Genomic DNA, 12124 nt, shown 5'->3' with positions numbered 1-12124 from the left:
CTGTCTTTTCTTTCCTGTAATGTTTTCAAATGTTTGATAACTCACTGACTAACCGCACCCATCATATAAAACCGCACCTAACTGCTTGTGTGTGTGTGTCTAACAAAGCAGCATCATAGGGGAAGTGTGTGTTATATCAGTAAGCTAAAACTTGAATGAGAATGTCTAATTCATTCATTTCTCCCATGTCCTCCTCCTCCTGATCTAATAACGTGAGGGAGGGGTGTGTGGAGGCCATCAGTCCTGACGGATCTGAAGAATTTGATTAAATCCCTCCTGTAATTGTGCACTGCTCACATATTCCGTTTCAATGCATGACAGTACAGATGCTAAAGACATGCTTATTTCTGTTTCAGTCTGACTTTAAATTAAATTTAGCATAAATAAGAAATAAGAAAATAACATCAAATTCTGAATGCAGGTCTACACACAGCATGTAGTGATTTTTTGGGGTCATAAACCTGCCCTGCTTATGAGCTTTACAAGTTTATAGACAGAACTTGGCAGCGCTGGCTTACACAGCTAGCAATTTACAGTGCTTCTGCTGTCAATTAAAAAGCCTCCACAGTCTCTCAGGTGTAATTTGGTTTTGTTTTCACCAGCTGCTTCACTGCCAATTATTCTGCTATAAAAGCAAGTTTTATAAGCACCATAAAAACGAAAAAAGTTGAAAAAGTGTACAACACCATTGCACAATGACAATCATCGAAGACCACTTCATGACAGGAATTACAGTTTTGTGTGTAGACTACTGTACCAAAGATACAGAATCAATCAGTACTACAGCTTATCCACATCCCCAATATAGACAAACACATGATGACCAAATGTGGCTCTGGTAACCAACAGATGTAATGCATCTGGAATGAGAGAAATAAAGACTAACTGATACAGGAGGTGACTTACAGGCCATAGGCAGAGTTGATGTCCAAGCTGGTGATCTGTTGTGGAGGGTCTCCATCTGTCCACAGCAGCTGGATAACCAGTTCTGCCTGGTAGCCAGGGGGCACACGAACCACCCGGTCCTTCACTCTGAAACAGACATGGAGAAGAGGTTAAAGTACTCCATAGATATACTGTAACATACAGTACACAGTGAGAAACTTAAATATGTATGTGTAAATTAATGTAATTTGGGCGTAAAGGCTTTGAACTTGTGTTACCACCATCGCCTATCATCAACATGTTTGGCCCCATTATGAAAATTTAGTGGAAAATTGTCAACAATTAAAGGTTAAACGGCTAGTGTTCATGCTGCTATACATATTGATGTGCAGTCACATATATCTAAAACAATCTAAAATAGCATAAGGTAGTGAACATGTCAAATGTATTAGACAATATAACCATGGTGGTGTATCCGCCATCAGATTATGATGCAAAATGATGGATCCCGCCAGGTTTATGAGCTATAACAAGCCAATAACAGCACTTACATGCATTTTGAATCCAGTGTTATCAACAAACACCTGATGGCAGCATAGAGGGTAACCTGTTTTTATATCCCCTTATTACCTGCTTCCCAGATATATAGACTCACAATTTAAGGAAAAGACCAACAATGACTCCAAACCACAATATTTTGACCTTGCTTTGGTTAAAAAAAAAACTGATGGCTATCTACGTACATAAATAACTTTACAGCTTGGAGTCAGTGTGCAACCCTTACATTTTGATGTACTGTTGATTTACAGCAGCCTTATGCCTACATGTGAATCACAATTTATGGATAACTACGCCCTTCCTGAAGCAAAGAAAATAAATAAATAAATGACTATTAAATCATAATGTTCCAAGGTTGCCTGTTACAGTAAATGTTCAGGAGTGTAGGTTATAAATGACAATAGACTAGAGTGTCTTGATCTTGGTTCAACCGTGTGCTAATAACTATGCATAACTGTCATATTCTAATCTAATAAATCCTGACCCAAAACAGCACTCTGAATGATTTGTTAATATAAATATTTGTCACAGTGAACCTATGATCTGTGTGAAGTAGTCTTACTTGAGATAGGGGATGCTGTCTTTGATACCCTCTAGTGTCCCGCTGCCAGGGCTTGCTGGCTGCTGGTGGGGCTGGGGTGAGTGAGAGCCAGGCTCTGAGAAGCAGGGAGTGTTTTCATTCTCTGATGGAGAGTTGACATCCTCTGACTCACACTGCAGACGCAGCTCTAGTGACTAGATGACACGGATACAAAAATATAGATATTGGTATTGGCCATCATATTAGATTACTTGATTCATATACAGCATGTTTTACATTCAGTAGTCATTTTCAAATGTGTAACAAGGTCACTACATGCACTAAAGTGTGGGCTTACACTTAAATATATCCACTAAATTAGTGTTAGCTATGTTGATGAAGGTTCCTGACATTTTTTAATGAACTAGCACAAAGTATTAGTAGCAATAAACACATCTTCCTCGAAAATAACCAAACAAGGCTAAATACATAACATATTTCAATAAAAATACTCAAAAATGTCAAAGCAGGAGTATACTTATACTTTAATTACACCCCAAATTACCAGGAGGACTTTAATTTTCATCTCACTCACCACTATCTGTGTGTTAGCGTCGTATTTGCTGAAGCGATACAAGATGATGTGGGATGAGATGCCGACTACACAAAAGATGCGACTCTTGGGGCACCAGCTGACCATCTGAACAGCAAAGGGGTCCTCCTCCACCAATTCGGCAGCCCGGCCCTCACCCACCTTTGGCTTTTCAAACACCTTGGAGGTCTTCAACTTGTACAACATCTGTAGTGTGACTGGTTAGAAAAAATGGTTTTGGTGAAAATAGTGTAAATGCAAAACACACTTTAAGTGGCAACATGAATATATTGAGGGAGTGGGCGCACCAATTCAATGACGGAATACATGATCCAGTGCAATGATGTACTGTATTATGATTGTCATTTTATAGCCATGTTATGCAGGCTGTGACTACACAGATAAAACTTGTTGTTAGGATAATTCTTAGTTGGTCCGGGTCTTTAATGGATTCTTTGATAATGGTAAAAAAAATAAATTAACAGCAGCTTTATCCTTTAAAACCGACCACATCTGCTCTTTGATTTGCTCCTGTTTTGAGGTGGTGTCCATGTCTTCTGTTCTGCACTATCCGGATAATACTTTGAAGCGTGAGTCTTCTTTGGGGAACCGTTTATATCGTGCACCAGTGTTTGGCACATGATTAAAAGGTATTAGTAATGTGACTGTCTGAGAGGAAAGTAATTATAACCTCAGCCCTCTGATTTGCACACCACTGCACCAAAACCTTTGCAGGCAGTATTTGAAAACCTGCATATTACTTTATAACTACAAGGTCTGAGTATCATTACCACATAAAGGCAGCATGCTAGCTAAAAAGCATACATGTATTGCTGGAGGTTGGTATAAGAAGTTGACTGAGCTAAATACATTCACTAGGAGGTACTCCACTAAAAGTACATTTTATTTCAAAAGGTTTTTCTCTATTTCTGCACCCAAAACTGTGGAATTCTCTTCCTCCTCCAATCCAAATCATCCAAAACCATACTTCTACTATTTAGTTTGTAACTGTGCCTAACAAAACCAGCTCAGGTATTTCCCCTGACGTCTCTATAGGTTTGTGTTGTTGTCCCTATGTGCTTTGTGTGACCACATATCTAGCTATTATTACTTTTATTATTAACATCATTGTTTATATTTTATCATCTTCTCCTCTACTGTGTTTGTTTTTCCTCTGTGTGTAGGCTACTGTGGAGAGCACTTTGGATCAACTGGGTGTAAAGTGCTATATAAATAAAGTTGAGGTTGAAGTTTTCAGACATCCACAACACATGGTTAGATTTTTCTTTTTAGTGTGTACCCATCTGTGAATGTCACATTTGACTAAGTGCCTAATTTGTTAATTAACTGACTGAAAATTATTGTTAATTCAAGCATGCTATGTAAATAAATGTACCACTTCCTGATCTAATCTTTATAGATAGTGAGAACAAGTGAAAAGCTCAAGGTGGACTTACTGGCAGATGCATCCCAAAACTTAATTGATCCATCAGCATGTCTAAACACAAACAAAGAACACATTTTTTTTGTATATTAGGCAGAATTAGCATACTTTATTACACTAAAAATGCATCCAGAAATGAAGGGAGCATGTAGGACATTTTTGTTATTAGACAGCAAACAGTATAGAGGGAGACAGGAAACACAGGGAAACAGAGAAAAGGGTTTATTATACCCAATAACATACACTCATTTGGTAACCGGGACACCCTTAACTTTGTTACTTGCACACAATACATTTCCAACTGAAATAAATAGCAAAAATAAATAGCAAAAGTGTAGCCATTCGAGATGTATGGCAGTGATGATTATTGATAACAAATGTCTTTTAGAGGGCCATTCCAGTTGCAGTTTGTGGTAAGCAGAAAACTAAGTTGAATTTACTGAGACACAAAAATGAGCCAAGAATTCAAGCATTTTCCGGTTATTCAATAAAAAACTGTGTACCACAGTGGAAAATATCTCATTTATACTGCTGGACTGCTGCTGATATCAGTGAGTGTTGCCTTGAAGCAGACACCACCTTGTGTGCTTGCCTCAGAACAGGTTAACATCTCTGTCAACCCCTTACAGTGCAGAATGGCCCCAGGCTGTGCTGTGCTGTGCTGCCTGTGCTGCGGTTGGCACGGAGCCTGATCAAACTTATAACGCACAATAAACACAATATGTAAATCAATATCACCTGGTCCTGGTCACGCATGAAGATACTCTTTGTTATTATTATGGATGATACTGCACATTTTCCCCAACAGCTGGGGTTAAATGGTTGTAAAGAAATAAGAGACCAGGCCAGACCAAAACAGTACTTCCTTGTTAGTCTGGCTATAACAAGATCTGACAACCCTGATTAAATGTAGGCATGTATTTGCATATTATGTGTGCAATTACAACCCTGCAACCATGTACAAAGAATAAACTGGACTGCATAAATTGTCTTTAATATTTTTAATAGAATCACATGGAGACGTGTTGTGATCGCTAACGGTAATGGGTTCTGTGCACATTCAAAATATAATAATCAGTATTTCTTACCCTGTGATGATGATCTCTGGGTAGGTATGGGAGCCTAACGTCCATGTCCCTCCACTAACTGGCCACTCCTGACATGGTTACACACACACAGTGTTTATTTGAATGTTTTGAAAATCTGATGACATCATTGTTTGCTTTTCTTGCAATGGTCCACACTGATAAGATCTCATTTTATTCCACCGACATAAAAAATAATTTTGCATTTGTTCTTTACTTTCCAAAATAAAATAAAAACACAAGCTTTGATCCTCAAACACAAAACTGTACTGATTACAATTATTCATATGTTAATTTTAATCCTTTATTTGCTTCAAGGTAATAGCAGCCATCATTTTATAAGGTTGAATATGTAAAATTCATTCACATTACAGTTTGAAGTATTGAGAGACAACAAATATGTTCTCTTATAAAAATAAATAATTGCAAAGCCTTACCATTATATTGTCATTTTTATACTAAAACTAAATCTGTCAACTGTGTATAAAGAAGTCCCTTACTCAAATATCTTAAGGTGTACTCGAAACAAGAAAAAAAAGAAGACAAATACATTACAAAAGTGTTTTCCTTCCTCATCCTATTCTCCTACCTTTTGGCTGTATCCGGTCTTCTTGTGTTTAGCTCCTATGGAGTACAGGATGGGGATAATGTCGGGAGGACATTCTGCAAAATAGGCTGTGCAGGTAACTGGAGACTCGTGGATGTCCATGGGGTAAGGATTCTCAAAGACAGGAAAGCTGTAAAATGCAAAATTATGATGTGCTATGTTATATATGTCAAACTGGGAAGAAAGAGGAGGTGAAGTTATCATGAACTACCACCAAGGAAATAAATCAGTGTCTGTTTACATATCTTCTGGACATGTTAAAACTGCATTAAGTATAAATGGCCCTCTTATGTTCCTATATCAGGACACATTTTTTATAATAGCTTTAATTAGCCAACCTAATTAACTGAGTAACCTAATTTATACAAAGTGTTTTGATGTTATTTAAATGTATTCCCTGGCCTTAGGTGTTAATCTGTCAAAACTAGGGCTGTGACGATAACCGCATTACCGCAATACCACAGTCATGCAATGCCTACCGCGGGGTTGAGACGCCCAACATTGCGAATATTTTGCTTTTTCACAGCGGTAAAAAGAAACCATACATCACAGCCCTAGTTAAACTGTACCACATCACTACTTTTCACCTTCATCCTGTCAAATAGTGACAACAGGTTAATTTAATTGGAGTTGCAGCATTTCCACCCTGAAAGTAATACTAAATCTTTATTCAAAGGCAAACATCTGACTTCTCATTGTCCCTGAAGTGCAGATTTGTGTGACACTGATTATTTCTTTAATGGGTAACATTCAAACACGTGCTGGAGGACTTGAGAGCAACGACTGTAGGAGGTGTGGCCTATGTGATTATGTGTACAGCATAAAAGAAAAAGATTTAGTGTTTAGTTACCCTTTAACCCTTTTCATTTGCCGCTGACTGACAGGGTTTGGCTAATGGATAAATAGTATGTGTGGTGTTTTCCCCTGAGGTGACACCTGGTGTTATCTTCTCATTTCAAAAGGTGACATGTGATGATCTGACATCTGTCACATGCAACTGAGCAGCTGGAAGGTGTGTTCATATCTGTGAAACACATACTTGCTCTGTGTCAGATCCACCACAATTAAGTCCTTCTCCAAAAGCACCACCACTGCATATGGCTCCTGGACCTCTGTAAGATACACAGGCAAACTGAAGAGGATAATGCATAATCCAAACTTACATCAACAACTAACCCACACTTAAACAGACTTTTTAAAGTGTTTTAAACTAGTCATATGTTATTCATCTACAGAACTCCATATGGCATCCGCTGAAAAACGTAACCCAAACTACGGTGATAATCATTTTTCATTTGACAGTTTTGTATGTTTGATTACATTCAAGTCACAGATATAAGCGACAGATCAAAGAAATATCCAAGCCAGGTTTATATAATCCAGTTGATCATTTAATTGCACACGTTGCTGTTGTTAAGACATTTCCAGAATTCTCAGACCTGCAGGAGTCAAAAATATCCTACCTGCAACACACCAAAAAACTTTTGAAAATCTTTTTTTTATGCAGTGTGTGACATTTTTCATCTACCAGAGGGACAGAAGAGTCTTTAAGGATTCAAAGCATATCCTTAAAAAAGAACCTGTCATAAAATATGCTGGAATCTCAAACTTTTACCTGAGTTAACTTTAAAGAAAACAGTGTTGTGTTTATGACCTGGATGTAACCTTAAACTTACACATAGGGAATATAAAAACACAGACAGACAAACGAGGGCTACCCTAAACTACCCTTATAAAAATGTTATTTGTGCTACTTGAATGCGTGTTAAAAAAATTATGAGATCATTGTTACTTTTTTGCTCATCTCTTTCTCTTTTTATCAAACCACAGAAGGCAACAAAGAAACAAGACTAAGGCAATGCATTAAACAATATAGACGATGGATTATATAGAACAGTGTGTCTGAGTGCAGATATTTGCTTTAATCTCTTTCCTGCTATTCATTATTGTACAGAAAGGTAATGCAGTTTCTTGCCAGCAGCATTGTTGGTTAAAAATCAATTTGACTCCCTGAGACCAGTGTTTCCTCCACCATTAAGACTTTCTCTGGGTCAAACCCTATCTTCCCTCTTATTAGATAAATGAATGTTGTTTGTGTAATTGTTTATTTTCTCTCCTTTTGGCTATTAAGTTGGTTTTTTACAATGTAAGCACCACAAACTGAGTTTATTTTACTTCTAGTGTATTTGTTTGGTGACAAAACACTAAGTGCCGGGTCTCTTCAAAACCAAACAAATAAATCCTTTTTTCTCTGCATGGGTAGATAACACAACTACACAAATAGTGCTGTAGTAGTGTACAGTGTGTGTATAGTCCACCCTTTCAAACCAAATAAAATCACACTGAGGTGAATTTTGAACACACCTAAAATGTTTGCCATTATTTGTTTGAATGCACTCACCGTTGTTGTAAGGAGTCTCACAGAGGGCCATGAACTCTACGATCGGATAGTCCATCTCCAGCACAGTGATGGCCTTGCCGTGCATAATGGTTAATGTTGGCCGCCGTCCTGCCTTGTCATAAGAAAGACCCCCAGAGAAGATGATAAAAGGCTCGCTGTTGTGGAGGAAGAACAGGATTTAGAAAGTGTTTTTTCTGTGTCAGTGTCAATGGCAGTAGTTAATTAACCAACCAAATAATGAAATAAGTGAAAGAAGCAATTAATGAACCAAATACAATGCACACATTTAGTTATTATTACAATTGTTGTTGGTGCTTGTTCTCCAGAAAGTACAGCTTATATGCATACATTAAACATATCAAAGATTAACTGAACATTATATTAAATGAAATATATGTTTGGTGATTCCTTCATTTAATTTACTTGGTTTTTGATAATGAACAAGTGATCAAGTTGTCATAAGCAACCTTTTATTGGCACTACATTTTTATACAATATTAAAACAGAGTAAAGTTTGTTTTCTGAGACTTGCCATGATTGCATTAAAAATTATAATTCAGTATAATCAGGAAACTTAAGACGTGAAATCAGGAAATCTGGATCTTAATATTTGTTTGAAATGCATCACCTGTTCCTTGAGGTCTTGTACTCCACTTTGAGGATCGGTTTACATGACTCCTTCCTCCCATCCTTCTGTATCTTTCCTGAATAAAAAGAAAGGGCAAAATGATGGACAATATTTTAAGAAAATATCACAGTTTATTTTAAACATTGTGAGGTCTTCATTACTCACTACTATTCAGTTTACTAAATCATAAGTACACATATTCATAAGGGGAGAAAATGCAAAGAACAATTGCTGCAACTTGAATTACATGAATTATGGAGAGTGGACTTGAGGAGCAAAGCCAACAACATTACATAATATGAACCAACAAAGCAGAAACTGTATTTGTATACAACTGTCATTGTATATATTGTTAATCTCCCTTTCCCATGTCAAGCTATTCATTTTATTCAGGATAACAATCTCCATACTGTGTTCACTGAACCAATGCATGACTCCAAGTTCACATTCTTCTACAGCTGTGATCACAGCGTACTGCAAGCCATAATGGTGACTAATATGCGCCTTTATAAAACTGACCATGACACAGCTACATGAAGTCTACTTGGCAAACAATGTGCTTTTGTTACCACTTTGTGATTACTGCGTACTGTGCTCCCATTTCTTCCTTTCAGGGAAGGGCAGACCATTATTAGAGTTAGTGCATGAAAGAAAGTTATTTTTCTCCTGCTCTACATAATGAAATGATGTTGCCTTTGATATACGGAAGAAGTCTCTCAACTGGAAGGCAGTGGGACCTTGGGTTTGCCTCATGGGCATAACACTCTGAACAAAAGCCCGGCGATTTCTGAACAAATGATGAAAACATGAAAGAAATATAATTTCTAAACTGTGAAAGTGTTCCTGTTTTCACAAGATGGAATACAGTAATTTCAATTACAGCCCTTCTGCTAGATCCACTAATGACAAATGATCAAATAAAAAGTGTGTGTTCACTAAGCCAACTACGAGTACATGATGCATCTGTGCTGCATCTATTAGCTGTGCAGCAACAGTTTCAACCTATTCTTTATGTCTTAACACATGGGGATGAAAACTATTTGTTAATGCATTACTTTTTCCATTATATTTTGTCTCTGTGATGAATGCAAAGAAAAAGAAAAACTTGAAGGCATGTGCATGGCAGCATGAGACTTTGCCAAGCAAGTTTAGAAGGGAAAATAATTGCTGCACAGAAAGGTGGATGGTGAGAGTGCACAGCGGAGGACGTTCTGCATCGCACATGTTGTAAGGTGTCGGCAACACTACATATGGTTAGGTTATGGTACGGGAAAGATCATATTTTTTGTTAAGTTTGCCTCAGTGTTGTGACTTAAGCCCACTTTGTAGACACAGTAATCAAGATTCAGGTGCCAGAAATGAAAGGAAACAAATTAAATACATTGACAGTGGACATTTTTCAGACATAGATGTTTTGAGCTGAGTGATGAAAAGTTTGCAAATATGTTTGGTATGGTTGGTAACTGTGTCAATATGAAAAAAAATCTGGGCAAAATAACCTTTCCTACATACACAGTATTTATACAGTTCGCCACTTTTTTGTACAAGTGATTTCAGGTGGCTTAAGCTGTTTTTATGTTGTTGTGCAGCCAGAGCTCTGGATAACAACACCTTATCATCACTGATCAGGCTCAAAGCTACAGGATTACAACACACACTGAAATGTCAAATCAGGTGAGGACAGAGAGGAGAAAGGGAAAATAGCAGAAAAAGAGTAAATGGCAAACCCTGCTGATAGAGGAAAATTTAACCTCAAAGTAGTCCAAGCATTATTGTTACATGCCAGTCAGTGTATGCACAGTCTGTTATTTCTCATGTAATCTATAAATGAGGCCAGATGTACAAAATTAGTCAAATGTAACACAAATCATCTTCTTAAAGTTTCAATAGAAAATAGTGGATTTCAATTTGATGACAAACTCAGTATTTATTGTTAATCTCACCTCATGTTACTTTTGTAACTCTTTACTTTTTTTCTGTCTGATCTGCATGTTTCTGTCTGATGAGCTATCTCTCTTCTTTAGATAAATGCCTCTACTCTCATCTAAATCTCTCGGTCTCTTCTTGTTCTGTCACCTTACAGCCATCATTCTCCTTTTTTCCCTTCAGGTTTAGGAACATTTCACATCCATTAGTGTGATAACAACTGACTGGTTCATTTGTCTCTCAAAGACACAAAAGCATGACTGAGAAACAAAGAGCATGCTGAAACTAAAGTGACAGAATATCTACAGTACAGTATCTCCTATATCGATAGATGGATTGACGTGAAACATTTAACACATTTCCAGCTGTTCTTGCGTTTTAAATTCGCCTTTAGTAACAATATTATTGCTAATTTGTAAATTTAACCAATTTCGATTACTTTTTGGTGAATGACTATCAGGTACACTGATGCCACATAGCATGGAGAGAGTAACTGTGTACAATTTGGCTTGGCTGGTGTGGTGTGAACCCCAGCGCAGGGTGGCACCAAGCTTCAATTCATTACACAGGAGCACCAAGCAGAGTCAACATGACAGGGGAGCTGGTGGCTTTAGATAAACTCAATTCTAAACTATTTCCCCAGTAGGTGCTTCAGAATGATGTTTTTAATTTCCACTTTGACCAAAAAATCCCCCTTTGTGTCTGTTTAACTGTAAATATTAATGTTTGAATGGTACAGACTCACCATTTCTGATTAAGCTACTTCTTCCTTCAAAATGCCCAAGAATACACACAAGTTACTGTTCTGTGCACTCTATGCTGATTCACTCATTCAAATTATATAATGCTGATTTATTATCATGATAAAGACCAACTTAGTGTTTCTAAAAGCACAGAGTACAAAAATAATGTGAGGCTGGGTTAATGGTTGGGCTCTGCTGTGGGGCTGTTGGTGCTGTTAGTGGGGTATGCATTGGTAATACAATTATTTGATGTCAGTAGACAGTAGGGTTAGGCTGAGGTGGACAGCCAGGCCTCTGGTCTACCTCGAACTCACAGCATGACATCTGACCACAACAAACGGCACAACCAGTGACAGCAGCGTCCAGCAAGCGCAGCAGGAAGCGAATCACACAGAGCGAATGTGAAGGCATTTTAATAACATGACAAATCAACAAAGATGTTGATGGGTGTGCTGGTGTGATTCTTGTGCTGCAGCATCTTGCCAAATGAGTTCATTGATTTACTATTGGAACAGAGGAGATTGTTTCATTCACAGGAGATGGCATGTTTACGGTTTATTTTTTCATTTCATTCATATTCTTCCTTCTTCCTATTACTTTCAAAGTAATACCAAATATCTAACCCATATCAACACAAAAACTATTTTCTGGCATTTCATGATATTGTTGGGTCTGTTGTTCTGTCCCTAAAATTCATCACCCACGTCCTTCCCTCAGCACACAGCATGAAACTAT

General features: G+C 37.6%; 1 protein-coding gene across 2 annotated transcripts in view; it reads right to left on the bottom strand.

The window, feature by feature from the left end:
* Positions 1–12124, bottom strand: part of stxbp5l (syntaxin binding protein 5L) — a 150455-nt gene that overhangs the window by 38070 nt on the left and 100261 nt on the right. For both annotated transcript variants that reach the window (XM_062431651.1, XM_062431652.1), the window contains exons 9-17: positions 8721–8796; positions 8093–8247; positions 6731–6803; positions 5674–5821; positions 5088–5155; positions 4013–4053; positions 2559–2773; positions 2006–2178; positions 907–1032 (exon numbers count right to left, since the gene is read on the bottom strand). In XM_062431651.1, coding sequence (XP_062287635.1) covers positions 907–1032; positions 2006–2178; positions 2559–2773; positions 4013–4053; positions 5088–5155; positions 5674–5821; positions 6731–6803; positions 8093–8247; positions 8721–8796 — 1075 coding nt within the window. The remainder of the gene's footprint in view (positions 1–906; positions 1033–2005; positions 2179–2558; positions 2774–4012; positions 4054–5087; positions 5156–5673; positions 5822–6730; positions 6804–8092; positions 8248–8720; positions 8797–12124) is intronic.

This window comes from Scomber scombrus, chromosome 13, assembly GCF_963691925.1.
Source record: "Scomber scombrus chromosome 13, fScoSco1.1, whole genome shotgun sequence".
NCBI lineage: Eukaryota > Metazoa > Chordata > Actinopteri > Scombriformes > Scombridae > Scomber > Scomber scombrus.
This window is presented reverse-complemented; position numbering and strand designations above follow the sequence as displayed.